Source organism: Bombina bombina, chromosome 12 (genome assembly GCF_027579735.1).
Source record: "Bombina bombina isolate aBomBom1 chromosome 12, aBomBom1.pri, whole genome shotgun sequence".
Classification (NCBI taxonomy): Eukaryota; Metazoa; Chordata; class Amphibia; order Anura; family Bombinatoridae; genus Bombina; species Bombina bombina.
This window is the reverse complement of record NC_069510.1, coordinates 99,106,437-99,129,529: the sequence shown is the minus strand read 5'-3', so window position 1 is coordinate 99,129,529 and position 23,093 is coordinate 99,106,437. Positions and strand designations below refer to the sequence as shown.

The 23,093-nt window shown below is 39.4% G+C and overlaps 1 protein-coding gene across 1 annotated transcript in view; it reads right to left on the bottom strand.

Annotated features, from left to right (window-relative positions):
• Positions 1-2,000: 2,000 nt before the first annotated feature.
• PDZD4 (PDZ domain containing 4) overlaps positions 2,001-23,093 on the bottom strand; it is a 266,416-nt gene continuing 245,323 nt past the window's right edge. The window contains exons 7-8 of the mRNA XM_053695772.1: positions 20,624-20,734; positions 2,001-6,592 (exon numbers count right to left, since the gene is read on the bottom strand). Coding sequence (XP_053551747.1) covers positions 4,964-6,592; positions 20,624-20,734 — 1,740 coding nt within the window. The 3' untranslated portion in view covers positions 2,001-4,963. The remainder of the gene's footprint in view (positions 6,593-20,623; positions 20,735-23,093) is intronic.

Here is a 23,093-nt window from a genome sequence, read left to right as displayed (position 1 = left end):
ATCCAAAAAGCATCTTCCCTTCAAAAGGGACTGCTAAAAACCTATTCTTAGAAACCATGTCAGCTGACCAAGATTTAAGCCATAAAGCTCTCTTTAAGAAAACAGCAATGGTCATATTTTTTAATATCAATTTTGATGATGACTGCATCAGTCTGGTGCTTCAAAAGCCTTATGCACTTTAGGCAGAGCTTTAAAAGTTGATTCAACTTATTTACAGGTTTAGAATCCTCTGGATCCAGTTCTGATAGTTCTAAGGTATTCAAAACCTCCTGAAGTAAGAAGCAGATATGGTCTACTTTAAATCTAAATGTAGAATCAGCCTCAGGTATAGGATCAAGGTCCTCAGAAGAGACTTCACCCTCAGAACCCTTATACAGAGACTCAGCCGAGTCAGAGCTTTGTAAGGTTGGTGGTAACTGAGCCTTGGGGATACAGGTAGTGTGAGGTAAATATCTTGATTTTCGCTTGCGCTTACTTGGTTTGGGTATAGCGGCTAAAATCTCTGTCATAGTCTTATTAAGACTGTATTTAAACTCTGGTAAACATGGAAAATGAACTGAAGAAAGTTTTTGGCTGTAGTATGTTCCCTAGGGGTCCCTTCTAATGGGTCAGTCAAATCAAGTGGGGTACAGACATGACTGCAAAATAATAAGCAAAACTGCAGGTAATTGGAAATAAGGATAAATTCCAAAACTTTATATTATCAGTGTATTTGCACAAAATACAACAAACAGCCTATAAAAAAACACATCAGAAGACAGAGAAAAAAAGCAAAATAATTTCCCTCAGAAAAAACTTTTTATTACCCACCCCTCAGCAGCTCCTATAAGTACTCACCCACCTCCTGGACATATAAAGGGTTAAAACCCAGATAGCTTGTAAGGACTGGAGACAGAGATCAGTCACTTAGAGATCTGGTGAGGGAGAAAGGGCACCAATGGGTGGGAGGAGCCTAAGTCTAGAATGACGTGCATGCTAAAGCCTGTGAGGAAAACCACTAAAACACACCATAAACATATTTTATTGAATACAAAAAAAACATTTGATCCTTTTTTTGCCCCCAACCTTAACCTCATCCATCATGAGCTGAACTACTAACTGCATAAGGCAAATAGAGGTTTTCTTAAAGAGACAATGCAGTGTTTTTGTTCTGTGAGGAAATATAGTGAACCCAGGACTAAAACATATTGAGGGCTGCTAAGGGGTAATAAGGCAATAAAAAAAGAGGGATTTTAATTTTTGGTGTTAAACACATAAGTGCTATGTGTAAAGGCTGAGAACCCCAGCTATGTAGTACCTATACAAGGAGAGTAATTCCTGGGCTGGGTTTAGTGTTTGAGCCACTTACCTGAACTACGGAGCCCCTCCACTGTATCTTACCAGCTTGCTGAGGCCTTTCTTCCTCACAGATTGCTGATCCAGTAGAGAGCCTATCCAGTGCAAGTAAATATACCTCAGAGGATACTTGTAGATATACCAAGCAATTATTGCTGAGAGATTTACCAATGAGAGTACTGACATGCCACAATTGAGATATTCATCTACCCCTACTCCACTCACCAATATTGCTTGCAGTGCACCTTTCTCCTTGGAGGCCAATAACAAACTGAGTGGGGAGAGGAATTAATACTCTTGTGAGGGTTCTTGACTTTCTCCTAGTTGCAGGAAATATCTAACTATGGACTCCCTAATCTTAGGAAAGAAAAACAAGTTGATTCCTCAAGCACCATAACCCACCCTGCCATAAAACATGATCATTTGGGTCTTCTCAAATACTTTTAAAATGTTTACCAATCAGAAGAACTTTTCAGATGACTGTTCCATAAACTGAGCATTGATAGGTCAGTCCTATAGTGTGACAAGTAGGCTGTATTGTGGCATTAGCTTCATGTGCAGTAGTGTAGGTGCAAAGTGTTATACTCAGCCAGGTGTACAAGCTCTATTCATGAGCAGTATGCAAAAGTTACAGGTTAAGGAAAATAAAATCACATGAACACAGGTTTCCCCTCTTATGAGAAAGAGATCAGTTTATTAATATTATCGACCCAGTAGCAGAGAGAAGATGACACAGTAACAATGGGCATTTAAACAAAAGCAAACACACACCCACAGGTAAAAATCAAACATAGGTCTCTCAGTCACCATCTGCTCCATCAGCCTGAGAGGGCTATGGGGAGGCTGTCTAGAGCTTTATAAAAGTTATGGCACTTATTCATCTCCTATGCCCCTATAGACCTAACAATAATAAACTGAATATTTTTGAAGGTTATGAAAACCATTTGTCAACATCTGGGATTTAAAGTTGGCCAGTAAATAACTGTTCACTTTCTGTAAGTACCAATAGCATGATGAATAGGATGGTGTGGCTACAAGGGGTCATGTTCATATGACGTATAAGATAATGGCACTAAAAGGGGAAGGTGCTTATGGGAAGTATAGGGTGGTATGACTATAAGGGGAGATGCTTATGGAAAATATAGAGTGACGCTACTATAAGATTGCTGATGATTATGTGGGTGACAAAATGTTGATTGTAAGTCTAAGGACAGGTTTTGTGAGCGGCTCAGCAGAGAAAGAGTTAATTAGGGAACCACACCTTGCAGTTAGCAAACACTACACAATGCAGACAGCAAGGTATAGTTACCTTATTAACTGTTTTACTGCTGGGTCACTCACAAAATAGGGACTTAGAGAGAACACTGATTGTAATGTGTGTAGATTAAGGCCGTTCTAAATTAAACTTGAGGTATAAGAAATTATGGGTTGGTAAATCTAGTTTTTGAACAGAAACGCGTAAGACCGTTTTGTCTCTTCACTACACTGAAGTTTTTTATTCAATAAAGTGTGTATTTTTATCTGCACTGGGATCGCTTTCTATTTTCTGTAGAGCAACACAGTGTCACACATCTAACCAATCAAAGCAGGGGCATAACTAGACCTTACTGATCACCAGGGCAACGACTAAGGTGGGGTCCCCCATTTAAACTGTCCCCTTTCTGGCTGTTTGGTTAGTCTGCACCAAAAGAGATGTACTTGGGAAGCTTTCTTTACAAATGCAGTGGCAAGCTTTTCTGTACAGCAACTCTGTGGTGGAAATCATGGAAACCCTGACACCATATTCTAAAGGCAAATCCCTGCTTTGCAGGGGAGGGCACGCTGAAGGGCCTGAGATGATGAAGGCAGAGCACAGGACCCACCAGACCCTCCTGTAATGACACCACTACTGATTGCAGGGCCAGATGGGCCTCCTAGAGCTGCAGGCTTCGGGCTCCATTTATAAAGCAGCGGTCATAAGACTTTTGCTTCACTATAACAAAACATGTCCGCTCGACATTTAATAAATCTACCTCTTGGTCTCAATTGAAACATCTGATACTCCTCTAGTTATGCCTCTGAATCAAAGATATCTAGGTGATTAATCAAAGGCCTACGCTGATTTTATGTGTGTGTTCTAAAATGTTTCCCAAAATGACATGGTATACTTAAGCCTGCATATTTCCATTAATGGAGACTTATAATTTAGGAACACATTTTAGCAATGGACTATTGATTTGCTATGATACCTTAGTGTCCAACTATGTTCATTTAAATGACTATACATTTTGAAATATGAGTCATTTAAAATTTAAGATAGCTAAAAGTTACAATCTATTATGCAGCTCAATATGCAATAGGAAAGTGCAGGTCCATACAGCATTATATATCTTTTGACCTACAATCTGAACACCGTTTAAATTTTAGAAGTAAATTTGTTTAGTTTAGATAAAGGCTGTACACCCATATAATTGATTTAACATGTTTCCTGTGCACCATGAAGCAGGTTCACCTTAAATCAATATATGTATAAAATCTTTACTCAGGAGGAGACAGATCCCTTGAGCCTTTATGTCCTCTTCTAAGCTGACAACGTAGAGGACACAGGCTGAAATTAGAAACACATAGAGCAAAACTGATGTGTCTATCACACTCCAATAGTTATCTAACCATCTTAGTAATTCAAAGAGACATGTGTTTACTTCCGCTTATCCAAACATCTGGTGGCAAAAAACATCAACATTTATTGTACCTAACATCCCTCATCCATCACCCTCTCAGGCTGGCACACGTTCCAAGACAGAAAAAAAAAATAGTGGAAAAGCAAAAAAGTCAAACATAGGTCACAATCACATTGGAAACAATAGACATGTTGAGTTTTCTAAGACACAAGCCTGCACATAGATAGCAACTTCATGTGCAGAATTATCCAAAAAGTGGAAATACTGTTCATACTTCATTGACCCCCCCCCCCCCCTTGTTTGTGCTATCGTCCATCTTTAAAAAGTCAAAAGTCCACCAATGGCCATGTGCTCTGGATCCACAAGTGGCAGTGTTTAGAGTCTTGAACTTCATTGTGGTAGTTTCCAACATTTCTAATGATAACCACACACTTCTGTGATAGCGAGCCAACCCTCATGAAGAAGCAAGATAACAGGAATACTGGTAAAGGGTCAATCAGGAACATGAAGGCATTCACAGTATTTTGAAGTCATAGAGTCTAAAACCCTTTGTGCTCCATTTCAACAAACTCTTATGCAAGGAGATGTCTTTTTGATTTCCGCTTAAACATCTCCACTACATGTAGCTGCCCTATATCAGGGAGGGTTCGAGATATGTACATGTGGAAGATTCTGCCACTGATAGCTGGTTTTAAAAAGTTCACCCTGTGTTAAAGTTCCCTCTCCTGAGGTTCCTCCCATCAAAGATGAAAGAAAGAGAGAGAAAAAAAGACAAAATAATGTACTGAGACAAGACAAGGTTAAAAAGAGATATACATTAGAGCTAGATTACAATCAAATAATATAAATAAAAACAAGGAGGCATTATATCTATAAAAAAGGGATTATGATTGGACAAACCAAATAATCCTACATAAAACAGAGAAGAAATGTGATTTGGCAAAGAGATTAAACTGTACAGACAGCTCTCAGACTGTGGTGACAGAGAGCAAGGGATTATAAACTCTCTTGCCATCAGCAGACCGGGTCCCATGAGCTAGCATTTCCTGGATGGTGATCCAGTTATCCAGGATCTTTTTGTTGCGCTTTTTCATGGTTTTACGGTGGCTCAGGGCAATGATGCTCATTTCTCCTTTCCCCTCTACTCCTTGTTGCTGTTGTTGCTGCTCTCTCAGGCAGTCCAGCCTGCTCTGCATCATAAATTCCCTTCTCTTTCTTTGCTCTCTGGCTCGCATCAGATGCCTCTTTCTATCTTCTTTGCTCCAGTAACGACCCATTTTCATCTCACTGACTGCATCATCGTCAGTGGTCATCCCACTGCGCTCTTCTTTGATCTTCATCGCCCTTGCCTTCAGAAGGCGATCTCTCACTGGACGCTTGGCCACATAACGTGTACCATCACTCCTTACTTTCACTTTCCATTCCATGCGTGGTTCAGCTTGGGGCTGAGTGCTCTGTGATACCCCCATACCTTTACCACAGGAGGTATCTACATCCAACTCATCCAGGCTTCGTGGCTGTGCCAATTGCAGGCAACTCCGGTAACGTTCCCCTCCTTGAGAACGCTGGCGCCTACTTAGGTATGGGCTGTTCTCACGGCTTCCTCTGTCCAAATCACCATTGGGTTTTGTCCCTCTTCTTAATCTTTCCTCTGTGGTGTGCCTCCCTTCACGACAAAGAGAGCGGAACTTAGTTGGCACTGGTTCAGGAGTGGCAGGATATTGAGGTACATTTTTACCATGACCTCTGTTCATATTAGCATTGGTTGAGTGCACATCTGCTACCTGACAGAATGTACCTGATGCCAGGCTGGCATCAGTTAGTCGCCTCAATGGACTGTCCAAAGGCAATGGTGGCTCCATCATAAGAGGGGTGCTTCTGCAACTCTCCCCAGTATTATAGGCACTAGTGCTGTCCTTATCTGATCTTTCTGGCAGTTCTGTGATGTCGGGAAGCTTGGTAGAGCACTCAATGTTTGCAGTACCTCCACCCACAAATTCATATAGACTGTCCTCCTCCTCCAGAAGCCAGGCTTTCATGCAACGCTCCCTCAACTGTTGCATTTTTTGTGCCCTAAGAACATTGCGGAACTTAAACTCCAAGTGTCGTAATTCTTCCTCTAACACTGCCATTTCCCTCATGACACTCTCATTTCGGTTTACATCAAGCCCACCCTGCCGAGATGCATAAAGAAAGGCAGGTCCATTGCCATTCTCTAGATGGCATGTGATCTCCAGCAGTTCTCTGTATCTTTCATACTCCTCATCTGTCAGCCCTGCAGCTGGTGGTAGAATCTCATTGTAAGGGGCAGAACCATCTGCTGCCAGCAAGGAGTCAAGACTGTGGTGAAATTCCCTGCATTGTAGAGGATGCTGAGTATCCCCACGTAGGAAACGCAGGCGCCGTTGGCTACCGGGAGTGTTGGCACTACTGGTCTGGTCGTCTCCCAGTAGGTCATGCTCAGAGCTCTCCTCATTACGAGTGCTCTCATCTGTCCTCCCTACTCCACTGTCAAGTTCCTGACTTCGGCTCAGCCCTGCAGGGTGTGGGAAAGTCAGTGGAGACTTTGGACTGGCTTCGGCATCCTCATTTTCAGCCTATGGTGAAAAGAAAACATCAGAGTAGTCACAGTTCTATAGGGGTTGAGGGTGCTAAATTAACACAATATATAGTGTAGGAAATTATCCCTAACGCCTTCCCATCATATTTTATTTTTCTTACATCATACATTGCAGTAACAATCGGACTGCATGATTCTGTGGAGGAACCATTATGTGATATTTAAGATTTTATGGCAAGACAGGAGGCTTCATATTTTGCATCAAATCTTTACTGAATCCAAACAGCAGAAAAGAAAACATACAGAGAAAAAAATAATAATAGCATAGTAACAAGACTGCACCAATCAGCACACAGCAGCCTAATAAACTGTAATGAACAAGTCCAGCACTTCCTCTTTTCTTTGCTGCTACCAGACAGCAGGTCATGTATTCATTTTTCTCCTCAAATTTTAATGTATTGCGATTATCTTTGCTTAAGGTCAATAATCTGTTTATCTGTGTTTTAGAATATACTAAGTATAAACCATTATATATGGTTTCTTTCCTAGGTTCTTTAGTCTCTATTCTGTTTATCTTGTTTAAGACTTTTCTGTAAAACTATTATATATGGTTTCTTTCCTAAGTTCTTTATATTCTTATCTCTTTATGTTTTATATTCTTATCCTATATGTAATTGTTTGTTTTCTATTGGAACAGGCAATAGGTTTACAGCCTGCTTGCCTGCATGATGTTTGTATATTAGGCCGGTTTCCAGGCCATATTTCTTTTCTTGCAAAGCTTTATTTAGTACAGTGTGCAGAGTGTGTGTGGCCAGTAGCCAGGCCTCATTATTTCATAGAACTTCTTTCCATCAGGTGCCATGCTTAGGACCCCCTTTATTTCTACTGCACATTATATTAAATGTAGACAAGTCTGTATTTGCTAAACTTGTTTTCTAGCTTGCCTACAATTAATAGGTTTTTCCTTGTGTGTTGTATTATCTAAGTATGATGTCAGCCTTATGGTCTAAGATTATATATAGTCATTTTAGGGCCGTGTCACTCCTTTTCTAGCAGCCCCATCTGTGTGACCTATCTATTTATATAAAACTCTCTCTTACTTAATGATATTAAATCCTTTATTCCTTGCCTTCCAGAGCATTCATATGGGGGATTTTTAGACTGTTTTAATCTAAGCCCTTTCACTTGTTAGACCCAGGTTTGATGGCCCTCTGGGTCTGACAGAATTAAAAAGTATTTCTTGTTATAGACTATAAAGTATTATAGACTCAGATGCTGATCTAAAGATCCAGTATTAACCTTTAAAAGCCTGCAGGAATCTGTATGTAGGTGAATATTTGTGTGTGTGTATATATATATATATATATATACAGGGAGTGCAGAATTATTAGGCAAATGAGTATTTTGACCACATCATCCTCTTTATGCATTTTGTCTTACTCCAAGCTGTATAGGCTCGAAAGCCTACTACCAATTAAGCATATTAGGTGATGTGCATCTCTGTAATGAGAAAAGGTGTGGTCTAATGACATCAACACCCTATATCAGGTGTGCATAATTATTAGGCAACTTCCTTTCCTTTGGCAAAATGGGTCAAAAGAAGGACTTGACAGGCTCAGAAAAGTAAAAAATAGTGAGATATCTTGCAAAGGGATGCAGCACTCTTAAAATTGCAAAGCTTCTGAAGCGTGATCATCGAACAATCAAGCGCTTCATTCAAAATAGTCAACAGGGTCGCAAGAAGCGTGTGGAAAAACCAAGGCGCAAAATAACTGCACATGAACTGAGAAAAGTCAAGCGTGCAGCTGCCAAGATGCCACTTGCCACCAGTTGGGCCATATTTCAGAGCTGCAACATCACTGGAGTGCCCAAAAGCACAGGGTGTGCAATACTCAGAGACATGGCCAAGGTAAGAAAGGCTAAAAGACGACCAACACTGAACAAGACACACAAGCTGAAACGTCAAGACTGGGCCAAGAAATATCTCAAGACTGATTTTTATAAGGTTTTATGGACTGATGAAATGAGAGTGAGTCTTGATGGGCCAGATGGATGGGCCCGTGGCTGGATTGGTAAAGGGCAGAGAGCTCCAGTCCGACTCAGACGCCAGCAAGGTGGAGGTGGAGTACTGGTTTGGGCTGGTATCATCAAAGATGAGCTTGTGGGGCCTTTTCGGGTTGAGGATGGAGTCAAGCTCAACTCCCAGTCCTACTGCCAGTTTCTGGAAGACACCTTCTTCAAGCAGTGGTACAGGAAGAAGTCTGCATCCTTCAAGAAAAACATGATTTTCATGCAGGACAATGCTCCATCACACGCGTCCAAGTACTCCACAGCGTGGCTGGCAAGAAAGGGTATAAAAGAAGAAAATCTAATGACATGGCCTCCTTGTTCACCTGATCTGAACCCCATTGAGAACCTGTGGTCCATCATCAAATGTGAGATTTACAAGGAGGGAAAACAGTACACCTCTCTGAACAGTGTCTGGGAGGCTGTGGTTGCTGCTGCACGCAATGTTGATGGTGAACAGATCAAAACACTGACAGAATCCATGGATGGCAGGCTTTTTAGTGTCCTTGCAAAGAAAGGTGGCTATATTGGTCACTGATTTGTTTTTGTTTTGTTTTTGAATGTCAGAAATGTATATTTGTGAATGTTGAGATGTTATATTGGTTTCACTGGTAAAAATAAATAATTGAAATGGGTATATATTTGTTTTTTGTTAAGTTGCCTAATAATTATGCACAGTAATAGTCACCTGCACACACATATATCCCCCTAAAATAGCTAAAACTAAAAACAAACTAAAAACTACTTCCAAAAATATTCAGCTTTGATATTAATGAGTTTTTTGGGTTCATTGAGAACATGGTTGTTGTTCAATAATAAAATTAATCCTCAAAAATACAACTTGCCTAATAATTCTGCACTCCCTGTATATATATATATATACAGGTGACCCTCGTTTTACAACGGTTCAATTTACACCGTTTCAGAATAACAACCTTTTTTTCCAGTCATGTGACTGCTATTGAAAAGCATTGAGAAGCAGTGCATTTATTAAAATAGCCAGTAGGTGGAGCTGTCCGCTTGTGTTGCAGCAAAGCCAAGCAAGCTGAAATTAATCAGTTTAACCAGACCTGAGCTATCGAGCAGATTTCAAAGGAACAAGATCTTCCTGTCTATAAATCAGTCCAGATTGGAATGCATAGAAGGAACTGTTTGCAGAAAAATGCAAGTGAAGTCTGTGTTGTGTGATTATTTTATTAGGTTTATAATGCTGTTTAGCAAATGTTTTTGTTCATTTAACTTAGTTTAATTATATATACTGTGTTGTGTGATTATTTTATTAGGTTTATAATACTGTTTAGCATTTAAAGTCTTCATTTCAAAGCTTTAAAAATAATGTATTAGCTGTTACTTATGACAATTTTGAGAGGGGCCTGGAGCCTATCTCCCTCACTTCCCATTGACTTACATTATAAACTGGGTTTCAATTTACAATGGTTTTGATTTACAACCATTCCTTCTGGAACCTAACCCCAGCGTAAACTGAGTGCTACCTGTATGTATATATATATATATATATATATATATATATATATATATATATATATATATATATATACAGGTCTTTGTGTCTAGATGTACCTATGTACGTTTTTATGTAGGCATATGTAGCTATATTTATGTGTGTGTGTGTATATGTACATATTTATGTGTATGTGTGTTCCTATACATGTTTTTATGTATGCATGTGTAGGTGAATATATGCGTGTGTGTGTATATATATATATATATATATATATATATATATATATAATATACACGTCTAGGTGTATACATGTACATGTTTTTATGTATACATATGAATGTATATATACGTGTGTATTTTGTCTCTTATGGCTTGGTTTGGAGTATATAGGAGCTTGTTTCACTTAAATAGTAATATACGTCCAGAATTTAATGCCACTTGTCATTGTTTTTTATGCACATATATACGGCTTCATTTTGGAAGCTTGTATTGCACAGGCTATTCAGTCTAAATTGCTCTTAATACATCTCTATCAGAGCGCAGTTTTAAATTCCATACAAATTTTCCATTATATATATATATATATATATATAAAATAATGAGGAGTGCACTCGCCAGGACTTTTCAGAAGTTTAATTCCAAAATGTGAACGTTTTCGGGGGGTTAGCCCCTTCTTCAGACATACAAAGATACAATATGAACAAACCCACACCAGACACCCTTAAATAAGTAGGTCAGCCAATCACTAGCTCTCCAGGTAGGGTGCCACCCACACGGAGTGGACACTCCCCTAGCAACAAGTGGGGCTGACCAAGATACAAACATCAGTGCATTAAACAGTAAATATATACAGCAGGATATAAAGATGGAAGACACATAGTATGCATACAGAACATATGAATTATATGATTACATTACAATATAACACATAATGTCAGGCACAAGAAGATGAAATAGACAAGCCAAAACAATACAATCAACCTACAAAGAGGCAGAAATAAGCCCAAAGTTACTGTATGGGCCATGTTGGCCAGGCCACCAGTGTAGTCCAAGTTTAGCATGTCAGTGTAAACAGTGTTGCGAAGGGGCCAATGTAATTATGTATCACAAACAAAGGGTAACATGATTCCCAAAGTCGAGTCAAAACTAACAAAAACCAGGGCCCTAACATCAAGTGGCTTAGCGTAATCCAAATCATAGAAATAAAAACTAAACAGCCAGTAGAGAACAGCAATGATAACATTAGTAACGGGCAGAGCATAGCAATGATCCTATGTAATACATAATACCTGTCAGTGTTGCTGGTATATACATCCAGCGCTAACCCTGCCTCTCATGAATTATGGCATCTGATACCAGTCTTTTTCTTTATGCGAGCACGGTCCCTGTAATGATTGCGGTATTGACCGTTGACACGCTTGCAGAGTTTGTGTTTACTGGTTGCTAGGCAACCGGTCGGTTTTGCGCTCCTGGTTTAAATGCCTTGTGTTCCCAGTCTTAAAGACCATAAAGAAAAAGACTGGTATCAGATGCCATAATTCATGAGAGGCAGGGTTAGCGCTGGATGTATATACCAGCAACACTGACAGGTATTATGTATTACATAGGATCATTGCTATGCTCTGCCCGTTACTAATGTTATCATTGCTGTTCTCTACTGGCTGTTTAGTTTTTATTTCTATGATTTGGATTACGCTAAGCCACTTGATGTTAGGGCCCTGGTTTTTGTTAGTTTTGACTCAACTTTGGGAATCATGTTACCCTTTGTTTGTGATACATAATTACATTGGCCCCTTCGCAACACTGTTTACACTGACATGCTAAACTTGGACTACACTGGTGGCCTGGCGAACATGGCCCATACAGTAACTTTGGGCTTATTTCTGCCTCTTTGTAGGTTGATTGTATTGTTTTGGCTTGTCTATTTCATCTTCTTGTGCCTGACATTATGTGTTATATTGTAATGTAATCATATAATTCATATGTTCTGTATGCATACTATGTGTCTTCCATTTTTATATCCTGCTGTATATATTTACTGTTTAATGCACTGATGTTTGTATCTTGGTCAGCCCCACTTGTTGCTAGGAGAGTGTCCACTCCGTGTGGGTGGCACCCTACCTGGAGAGCTAGTGATTGGCTGACCTACTTATTTAAGGGTGTCTGGTGTGGGTTTGTTCATATTTTATCTTTGTATGTCTGAAGAAGGGGCTAACCCCCCGAAAACGTTCACATTTTGGAATTAAACTTCTGAAAAGTCCTGGCGAGTGCACTCCTCATTATTTTCTATTTATTTATCTGTTGCACCCTAGGCATTGGAACTGGATTTCTGGAGTGCTTGTCTATCCTGAACTTTTATATATATATATATATATATATATATATATATATATATATATATATATATATATATATATATATATATATATGCACATTCAGTTGCTTCATATTCAGCTGCTTCAGGTTTATATAAGGAGATTATCCTGTATTAGGCTATATATATAAACCTATATTAGGGCTTTATTTTAGTTTTTTTGCCTTTATGAGCCTATATTATAACTTCTTTGGCCTGTTTTCAGGCTATATATTTCAGGCTATATTTATATAGTAATTTTAGCCAGTATTATGGCTATATTAGATATAAGCAGGTATATAAGATTTTCCTGAATATAGTAGATCTGCCTAATTCAGGCTTCATTGTATAATAATCTTGCATTAGGATACTTTGAATATAAGTATATTAGGCTATATTATATAAATGAACCCTTATTAAAGGGACAGTCTACACCAGAATTTTTATTGTTTAAAAAGATAGATAATCCCTTTACTACCCATTCCCCAGTTTTGCATATCCAACACAGTTATATTAATATACTTTTTACCTCTGTGACTACCTTGTATCTGGACCTCTGCAGACTGCCCCCTTATCTCAGTGCTTTTGACTGACATGCAGTTTAGCCAATCAGTACAGACTCCTAAATAACTCCACGGGAGTGAGCACAATGTTTTCTATTTTACGCACATGAACTAGTACTGTCTTACAGTGAAAAAAAAGAAAAAAGAAAAAAAAAAACTTTAAAAATGCTCTGAGCTAAGAGGCGTTTTTCAACGGTTTAGAAATCAGTTTGAGCCTACCTAGGTTTAGTTTTTCAAAAATACCACCAAGGGAACAAAGCATATGTAATGACTAAAGTCAATTGGAAAGTTGTTCAAATTGTCATGCCCTATCTGAATTATGAAAGTTTAATTTTGACTAGACTGTCCCTTTAAGTTTTATTAAATATGAGTATTTTAACCGGTATTAGGTTATTTAGTTTTTTAGTATTTTGGCCTGTATTAAAGGATACTGTAGTTTTATTCTTGGCATATATAACAATTATATAAATCGGGTTATAATGTTCAAAGAAATAATTTGCAGCTACTTGCAGTTTCAAACGATCCTTCTAATATACATGTGGCCCTCGTTTTACAACGGTTCAATTTACACCGTTTCAGAATAACAACCTTTTTTCCAGTCATGTGACTGCTATTGAAAAGCTTTGAGAAGCAGTGCATTTATTAAAATAGCCAGTAGGTGGAGCTGTCCGCTTGTGTTGCAACAAAGACAAGCAAGCTGAAATTAATCAGTTTAACCAGACCTGAGCTATCGAGCAGATTTCAAAGGAACAAGATCTTCCTGTCTATAAATCAGTCCAGATAGGAATGCATAGAAAGAAATGTTTGCAGAAAAAATGCAAGTAAAGTCTGGGTTGTGTGATTATTTTATTAGGTTTATAATGCTGTTTAGCAAAAGTTTTTGTTCATTTAACTTAGTTTAATTATATATTCTGTTTTGTGTGATTATTTTATTATATTTATAATGCTGTTTAGCATTTAAAGTCTTAATTTCAAAGCTTTAAAAATAATGTATTAGGTGTTACTTATGACAATTTTGAGAGGGGCCTGGAACCTAACTCCCTCACTTCCCATTGACTTACATTATAAACTGGGTTTCAATTTACAACGGTTTCGATTTACAACCATTCCTTCGGAACCTAACCCCGGCGTAAACTGAGGGCTACCTGTATATAAAATTTTGTTTTAAAATCTTCTAATGATGTAGGCTAAGACAGCCCACAAATATGGGCTGTACAATCGTCCGTATATTCAACAAATAATATTCAGATTTTATGAATCGAATTAAAATGTTTAGTCGGCATCTCGCGCATGCGCAATCTGATCCGAGCTATAAAAAAAATTATTTCTTTCTTATGCCCACACAATAATAAGTTGCTCATTAATGCTAGGGAGATTCTATATGCGAACAGCACTCACATTATTAGCGCAGCTCCGTCACCCGCTCTCCAATTTCAATACAGAGAAACACAAGGTGACGTATTCTCTGACGTGTCAAAACCTTGCGCAGGCGCCTAGCGGATAATGTCTGCCATATTGGTACCTGGGTTCTCATGCAAGATAGGGCTAGGTGATCAGGTACCCACGGAGTGGGTTTGGAAATCAGGATTACTTTGTGAATCAATTGCAGGCAAACAGTAAGTTATTACAAAGTATGTGACATTAATAAGTGTCTTAATTTTAAACATTTTATCTATTTTTCGAACTTTGTTTTTTGAGTTCAGTGTCCCTTTAAAGGGACATTGAACACTTTGAGATAATAATATAAAATGATAAATCATTTATAAATAAAAAAAAGTCTGCTATATACTTTCATTGTTTATTTTGTCCCCCTTTCCTGCAATTCTATTCTGAAATTCTGAGTTTTTCAGTTCCTGTTAGAATTGGAAGTGTTATATTCCACACAGTCATTGGCTGCACACTCTAGTGACCTATTTAAAACTGTCCCTGATTGGGAACAGCAGAGAATGTAACCTAAGTTACAACATGGCAGCTTCCATTGTTTTATAGGCACTAAAACATTACACTTATTTTGTCAATGTTTAAAAATCTATTTAAACTTTTAAAAATACATCTGCATATTATTCTCAGACTAATATTTTCTATGAATGCATCATTTTATTTAGCATTTATGTAGTGTTTAATGTCCCCTTAAGCTATATGATATAATAGTCTGTATTAGGTTTTTCAAATATATATATTATCCCTTCTTAGGCTTTTCTATATAACTATATTTTAAGCCTGTTTTAGACTATTTTAAATCTAGCTATATTAAGTCTGTACTAATTTGTGCGGCGGTATCTGTTGACGCTATTTAAATATCCGATAATAATAATAAAAATAAGGCTCTATTAATTCATCTATTAAGGCTATATTCTGTAAGTATTTTAAGCCTGTATTAAGGCTCTATTAAATATAACTTTATTTAGCCTGCGTTTAGGCCATTCAAATTCAAATTTTAGCCTGTTAAACTTTTCCTTCTTCCAAAGAGGTAAATCCTTTCCCCCTCTTTTGAGGTGGATAATAAACCCTCTCAACACACTCCAGAACTGTCTCCCATACTTCAGTCTCTTTCAGCCCAGTATCGATGTCACTTTCGCCCTCAAGCGGCTTTGGAAGGCCTCACGCCCCTCTACTGGACATCTCACTTAGGAGTATTGTTTAATCTGTTCTGTACTAACCAGCTTCTTTATTAGTACTCCTCTAATGCTTTTACCTATTCTTTCCCTTGGAGGGATAGTCTAGTCGAAGGTGAATATTGGATTGGTTTTGGCTATACTATCTCTTTAATGTATTCTGTCTATCTCCTCCGGTGCTGTGCTGAGAGTCCATGCGGACGCGTGCCTGACCAGTGACTAGCTCCGGTCGGTCATGCGAGCCGCTGCTCAGCGCGACACTGGTTTCTCATTATGGTTTTATTTACTTTACTTTCCTAGTTTTATTCTTCCTTTGAAAATGTCTTTTCCTTGTGTATTTCTCTTTTCTATCCTCTTCCTTCTTCTAAGTAGTTTTTTGCCTTTGAAAGTTTGTATCAGCCATGGCCAACGTATTAAATCATCCTTAAGCCCTTTTCAGAGGTACCCCTTAATTCCTATGAGACTTGTTCTAAACTCTGTAGCTCAATATCAGAATCTCTTGTATCCTCGCAATTGGTTTGGGAAGACCCTATATCTCCCAGTCTCACATTGAGGCATAACTCCAGCTCGAAGGCTGTTAGCCCCTTCCCCGGGCTTTTCACATAGGGATGATAGAACCTCCTCCCTAGAGGTAAAATGGAGTTTAAAGAACCCTCCTTCCCCAGGGTTTTCAAGAGGGACATCAGAGCTTCGACTGAAAGTTTTTTGATATTGTTCATTTTGTTTTGAAATTTTTTATGTAAGTGCTTTAAAAATGCAAAATATGAAGCCTCCCGTCTTGCCATAAAATTCAGATTATTATAGCCTATGGTGAATAAATAATCTTGATTTTATTAAAGACAGGAGGCGAATATTTTCCCACCCCTCTTTTCCCTCCCAATATATATTAATAAGTTTTTTTTTGTGTGGAAATTTTATCTAAATGATGTTATTGCTGTTGATTTTCCTTTCCTGGGATTGTTGTTACTTTGCGTTTTTTTCTCTTTTCAGTGACTCTGTGGATTTTATGTTCTCCCTTATCTACGGACCAGGTCATCTGTTGTTTCTCCGTTCCTGGGTATCGCTGTTCTATTTTGGTCTAGGATGGATATTTTGGAGTTTTCTTCATGATTGGTTCCGCTGTCTTATGATCAAATAAAAGAGGAAGTGCTGGACTTGTTCATTACAGTTTATTAGGCTGCTGTGTGCTGATTGGTGCAGTCTTGTTACTATGCTATTATTATTTTTTTCTCTGTATGTTTTCTTTGCTGCTGTTTGGATTCAGTAAAGATTTGATGCAAAATATTCGCCTCCTGTCTTTAATAAAATCAAGATTATAATAATCTGAATTCGCCCACAGAAGCCAACTGATTTTCTCTCAGGTTCATACAATTTGGATTAAACTAGATTTTTCTTTCATTATTAAGATAGAGCATACTATTTTAACCTCTTCACGCCCTTAGAACGTTCTATGCCGTCCTAACAGTAAAGGGATAGTCTAGTCAAAATTAAACTTTCATGATTCAGATAGAGCGCTGCGGAATCTGTTGGCGCTCTACAAATAACCGATAATAATAATAATAATAATAGAGCAGCAATTTTAAACAAATTTCTAATTTAAAGCTTAGGAGCTGGCCCATTTTTGGTTCAGTACCTGGGTTACGCTTGCTTATTGGTGGCTAAATGTAGCCACCAACAAGCAAGCGCTATCCAGGGTGCTGAACCTAAAATGGTCCGGCGCCTAAGCTTTATATTCCTGCTTTTTAAATAAAGATAGCAAGAGAATGAAATGTGATAATAGGAGTAAATTAGAAAGTTGCTTAAAATTGCATGTTCTATCTGAATCATGAAAGAAAAAGTTTGGGTTTAGTGTCCCTTTAAGAAAAAGGATAATCAGACTAGCATTGTAGGCAATCCTGCATCATCCAATCCTGGCCTTTCAAGCAAGTGTTTAAAAACTGCCCCTGGCATAAAGGGGTTAAGCAACTTTCCAATTCACTTCTATTATTTAATTTGCTTTGTTTTCTTGGTATCCATTGTTGAAAAGCATACCTAGGTAGGCTGCGGAGAAGCAATGCACCACTGGGAGCTAGCTGCTGATTGGTGGCTGCACATCTATGCCTCCTGTTAAAGGGACATGAAACCCACATTTTTTCTTTCAAGATTTAGAAAGAGCATGCAATTTTAAACATCTTTCTAATTTACTTCTATTATCTAATTTGTTTTATTCTCTTGATATTCTTTGCTGAAAAGCATATCTAGATATGCTCAGTAGCTGCTGATTGGTTGCTGCACATAGAAGCCTCGTGTGATTGGCTCAACCATGTGCATTGCTTTTTTCTTCAACTAAGGATATCTAAAAAATGAAGCAAAATAAATAATAGAAGTAAATTGTAATGTTGCTTAAATTTCTATTCTCTAGCTGAATCATGAAAGAAAGATTTTGGGTTTAGTTGCCCTTTAATGACTTACCAGATTTGTTCAGCTAGATAACCTGTCCCATAATGCATTGCTGCTCTTTTAACAAAGGATACCATGCTTGTATGCATCAGATACAGTGAACTGAAAGCCACTCAGATTCTAGAGCCCTTTGTAGTGCTATTTCTATCTTTGACAAATGTTGAAAGGACTTTTTGGATTTATCGGATAACAGCCCTGACCTTTGGAAAAACCATTTGACCTCTCTTGTACAGAAACTCCTGGCTTTTTCCACAACTTCTTTTTAGATGTTAAACCTTCTGTGTGTGCTCATTTCATGAACATCACATTTTTACTTACGGTCATAAGAATGTTTATTTACAGTTGCAATTAGGTGTATGGCTTTGTAAAAACAAATGTTATCCTTACATGATAAGTTCATTTCTTTCATGATGGTGAGAGTCCACAAGACATTACGTGTGGGAATTACTCTCCTAGAGGTCAAGAGGGTAATTCTCACATAGACTCTCCCCATCTAATGCAGGGATGGAAACCTTGGGCCTCCAGATGTCAAAGAACTACATTTCCCATGATGCTCAACTGGATTTCAAAGTGCCTAAGCATCATGGGTAATGTAGTTCTGAAACATTAGGAGTGCCAAGGTTTCCCATCCCTGATAATTCTAATGAAAGAAAAACTATTTATAAAATGACCCAAATTATAGGACAACAGCTTGTGCAATTATGGCACAAATGGTTGTAAATGCTTCTCTGGGATCCGCTTTGTTCAGAAATAGCAGACATATATGGCTTTCTCATTGCTTTTTGGTAATTAGAAGGCCGCTAAATGCAGCTGTGCACCACAGTTAAATTATGCCCAGCAGTTAAGAGGTTAATTAGGTAGCTTGTAGGGTTACACATCCTAACACATCCCACCCTTGATCCCTTCCTGACCCCTCTCAAACAGCTCTCTTCCCTCCCCCACCCCACAATTCTCACCACCATCTTAAGAACTGGCAGAAAGTCTGCCAGTACTAAAATAAAAAGCATTTTTTTTTAATGTAATTTTTTTTATATTGATTCTGCAGCATTGGATCCCCCCTTAGCCCCCCACCTCCCTGATCCCCCCATACAGCTCTCTAACCCTCCCCCTCTAACTATTTGCTGCCATCTTGGGTACTGGCAGCCAGTACCCAGTTTGCCAAAAAAAAATGTGTTTTATTATTTTTTTATTTATAATAAAACATTTTCTGTAGTGTAGCTGTCCCCCATCAATATTCTCCCCCCTCCCCCTCCCAGATCCCTTGCCCAACATTTATCCCCCTCCCCTCCCTCCTTCCCATACATTCACAATGCATTTATGTAAATGTGTCAGGCACGTCCTTGGTCCTTAATTGTATTTTTTGTAGGACGTGCCTGACACGTCCTTGGTCATTAAGGGGTTAAAGGGACATAAAAACCCAACATTTTCTTACTTCTATTATCAAATTTGCTTTGTTCCTATGTTATACTTTGTTGAAGAGATATCTAGATAGGTAGCGTGCACATGCGTGAAGCACCACATGACAGGAAATAGTGCTGCCACCTAGTGCTAATGTATAACTGCTGCCATGTAGTGCTGCAGACACGTGCACGCTCCTGACCTTACCTTCCTGCTTTTCAACAAAGGACAACAAGAAAACAAAGACAATTTGATTATAGAAGTAAATTGGAAAGTTGTTTCGAATTGTATGTTCTATTTGATTCATGAAAGAACATTGTTGCGTTTTATGTTCACTTTTAGCCCAAACCATTTTGTTACGTAAAACTGGAGCAATGACTCATATTGAAATATTCGTGATTCGTTATAAGTTAAATAAATCCTATAAATGAATACAGTCTGTGGCATTTGGCTCTTTTCGGTGCCGGATTTATCAGGAAATAAAGTGCAACATACAAACATCTGAATTTACACAGATATATGTGTTACGCACTTTTCCTAATAAATCTGGCACAGGAAATAGACCAAGTGGAACAGACCATGGCCATTTTCGGTATTCATTTAACTAACTTATAATGAATTCAGAATATTTGCAAATATCTATTTTCTTTTTTTACATAAAATGGTTATGGTAATGCTACGTAAACTGATATGGTATCTAACCGGAAGTGGCTGTTTGGGTAGGGCAGGGGTCGACAAATCTGTTTAAAATTTAGAAGTCAGTAAGAATATTTAGGAGCCAGATATACTTTTAGAAGCCAGACAGTGGTATTTGTATATAGATATATGGAGAATAACCCCAAAAGTTAGGAGCCATGGGTAAAATTCTAGGACACAGTGGATCCCAGGCACCTGTGTTTGTCGAGCCCTGGACTATGGATAAGGACACCTCCCACAGCTCTACTCGCTGTCAGGGACATGCCCCACCAGAATGAAAACATAATTTACTTTTATTTAACACAACAACATCTGTTTAAAACAAAACAAGGTTATATATTTTTAAAGGGCTGTGGTTAGATGCAACATAGAAGCAGTTGATAAGGTTAAGGGTACTCTTGTGTCCTTATCTAAAGCCCAGTAAGCAGCAGAATATGTCAGCCTGAGTCCTGGTAATGTGATGAGTCAGTACCTGGTGTTGAGTTGGGGAGGTCAGCCTTTGTGTCTGCAGCTCCTCCTCATTTTCAGACACTAGGTCATCAAGGAAGTCCTCTCTGTCACTGTCCTTCCACCTTCTGCCCATCTAGAAGAAACCAGAGCAGCTCACATGAGGTTACAAGAGTTACACATTTTAATGCCTCTTGTAACCTGCTGTCCCTGGATGATACGGATGAATCGTGAGGCTACAGTGTATTAGCAAAGACCAGCTCACGTGATGTTACAAGAGCCTGCCTGGATGATACGGATGAAGCGTGAGGCTACAGTATTAGCAAAGACCAGCTCACGTGATGTTACAAGAGCCTGCCTGGATGATACGGATGAAGCGTGAGTCTACAGTATTAGCACAGACCATCTCACGTGAAGTTACATGAGCCTGCCTGGATGATACGGATGAAGCGTGAGGCTACAGTATTAGCACAGACCATCTCACGTGATGTTACAAGAGCCTGCCTGGATGATACGGATGAAGCGTGAGGCTACAGTATTAGCACAGACCATCTCACGTGATGTTACAAGAGCCTGTCTGGATGATACGGATGAAGCGTGAGGCTACAGTATTAGCACAGACCATCTCACGTGATGTTACAAGAGCCTGCCTGGATGATACGGATGAAGCGTGAGGCTACAGCGTATTAGCACAGACCAGCTCAAGTGATGTTACAAGAGCCTGCCTGGATGATACGGATGAAGCGTGAGTCTACAGTATTAGCACAGACCATCTCACGTGAAGTTACATGAGCCTGCCTGGATGATACGGATGAAGCGTGAGGCTACAGTGTATTAGCACAGACCAGCTCATGTAATGTTACAAGAGCCTGTATAGATGATACGGATGAAGGGTGAGGCTACAGTATTAGCACAGACCAGCTCACGTGATGTTACATGAGCCTGCCTGGATGATACGGATGAAGCGTGAGGCTACAGTATTAGCACAGACCAGCTCACATGATGTTACAAGAGCCTGCCTGGATGATACGGATGAAGCGTGAGGCTACAGTGTATTAGCACAGACCAGCTCACGTGATGTTACAAGAGCCTGCCTGGATGATACAAATGAAGCGTGAGGCTACAGTGTATTAGCACAGACCAGCTCACGTGATGTTACAAGAGCCTGCCTGGATGACACGGATGAAGCGTGAGGCTACAGTGTATTAGCACAGACCAGCTCACGTGATGTTACAAGAGCCTGCCTGGATGATACAGATGAAGCGTGAGGTTACAGTATTAGCACAGACCAGCTCACGTGATGTTACAAGAGCCTGCCTGGATAATAAGGATGAAGCGTGAGGCTACAGTGTATTAGCACAGACCAGCTCACGTAATGTTACAAGAGCCTGCCTGGATGATACGGATGATGCGTGAGGCTACAGTGTATTAGCACAGACCAGCTCACATGATGTTACAAGAGCCTGCCTGAATGATACGGATGATGCGTGAGGCTACAGCGTATTAGCACAGACCAGCTCACATGATGTTACAAGAGCCTGCCTGGATGATACGGATGAAGCATGAGGATACAGTATAAGCACAGACCATCTCACGTGATGTTACAAGAGCCTGCCTGGATGATACGGATGATGCGTGAGGCTACAGTGTATTAGCACAGACCAGCTCACGTGATGTTACAAGAGCCTGCCTGGATGATACGGATGAAGCGTGAGGTTACAGTATTAGCACAGACCAGCTCACGTGAAGTTACAAGAGCCTGCCTGGATGATACGGATGAAGCGTGAGGTTACAGTATTAGCACAGACCAGCTCACTTGATGTTACAAGAGCCTGCCTGGATGATACGGCTGATGCGTGAGGCTACAGTGTATTAGCACAGAACAGCTCACGTGATGTTACAAGAGCCTGCCTGGATGATACGGATGATGCGTGAGGCTACAGTATTAGCAAAGACCATCTCACGTGATGTTACAAGAGCCTGCCTGGATGATACGGATGAAGCGTGAGGCTACAGTGTATTAGCACAGACCAGCTCACGTGATGTTTCAAGAGCCTGCCTGGATGATACAGATGAATCGTGAGGCTACAGTATTAGCACAAACCAGCTCACGTGATGTTACAAGAGCCTGTCTGGATGAAACGGATGATGCGTGAGGCTACAGTATTAGCACAGACCATCTCACGTGATGTTACAAGAGCCTGCCTGGATGATATAGATGAAGTGTGAGGCTACAGTGTATTAGCACACCCCAGCTCATGTGATGTTACAAGAGCCTGCCTGGATGATACGGATGAAGCGTGAGGCTACAGTATTAGCACAGACCAGCTCACGTGATGTTACAAGAGCCTGCCTGGATGATACAGATGAATCGTGAGGCTACAGTATTAGCACAGACCAGCTCAAGTGATGTTACAAGAGCCTGCCTGGATGATACGGATGAAGCGTGAGGTTACAGTATTAGCATAGACCAGGTCACGTGATGTTACAAGAGC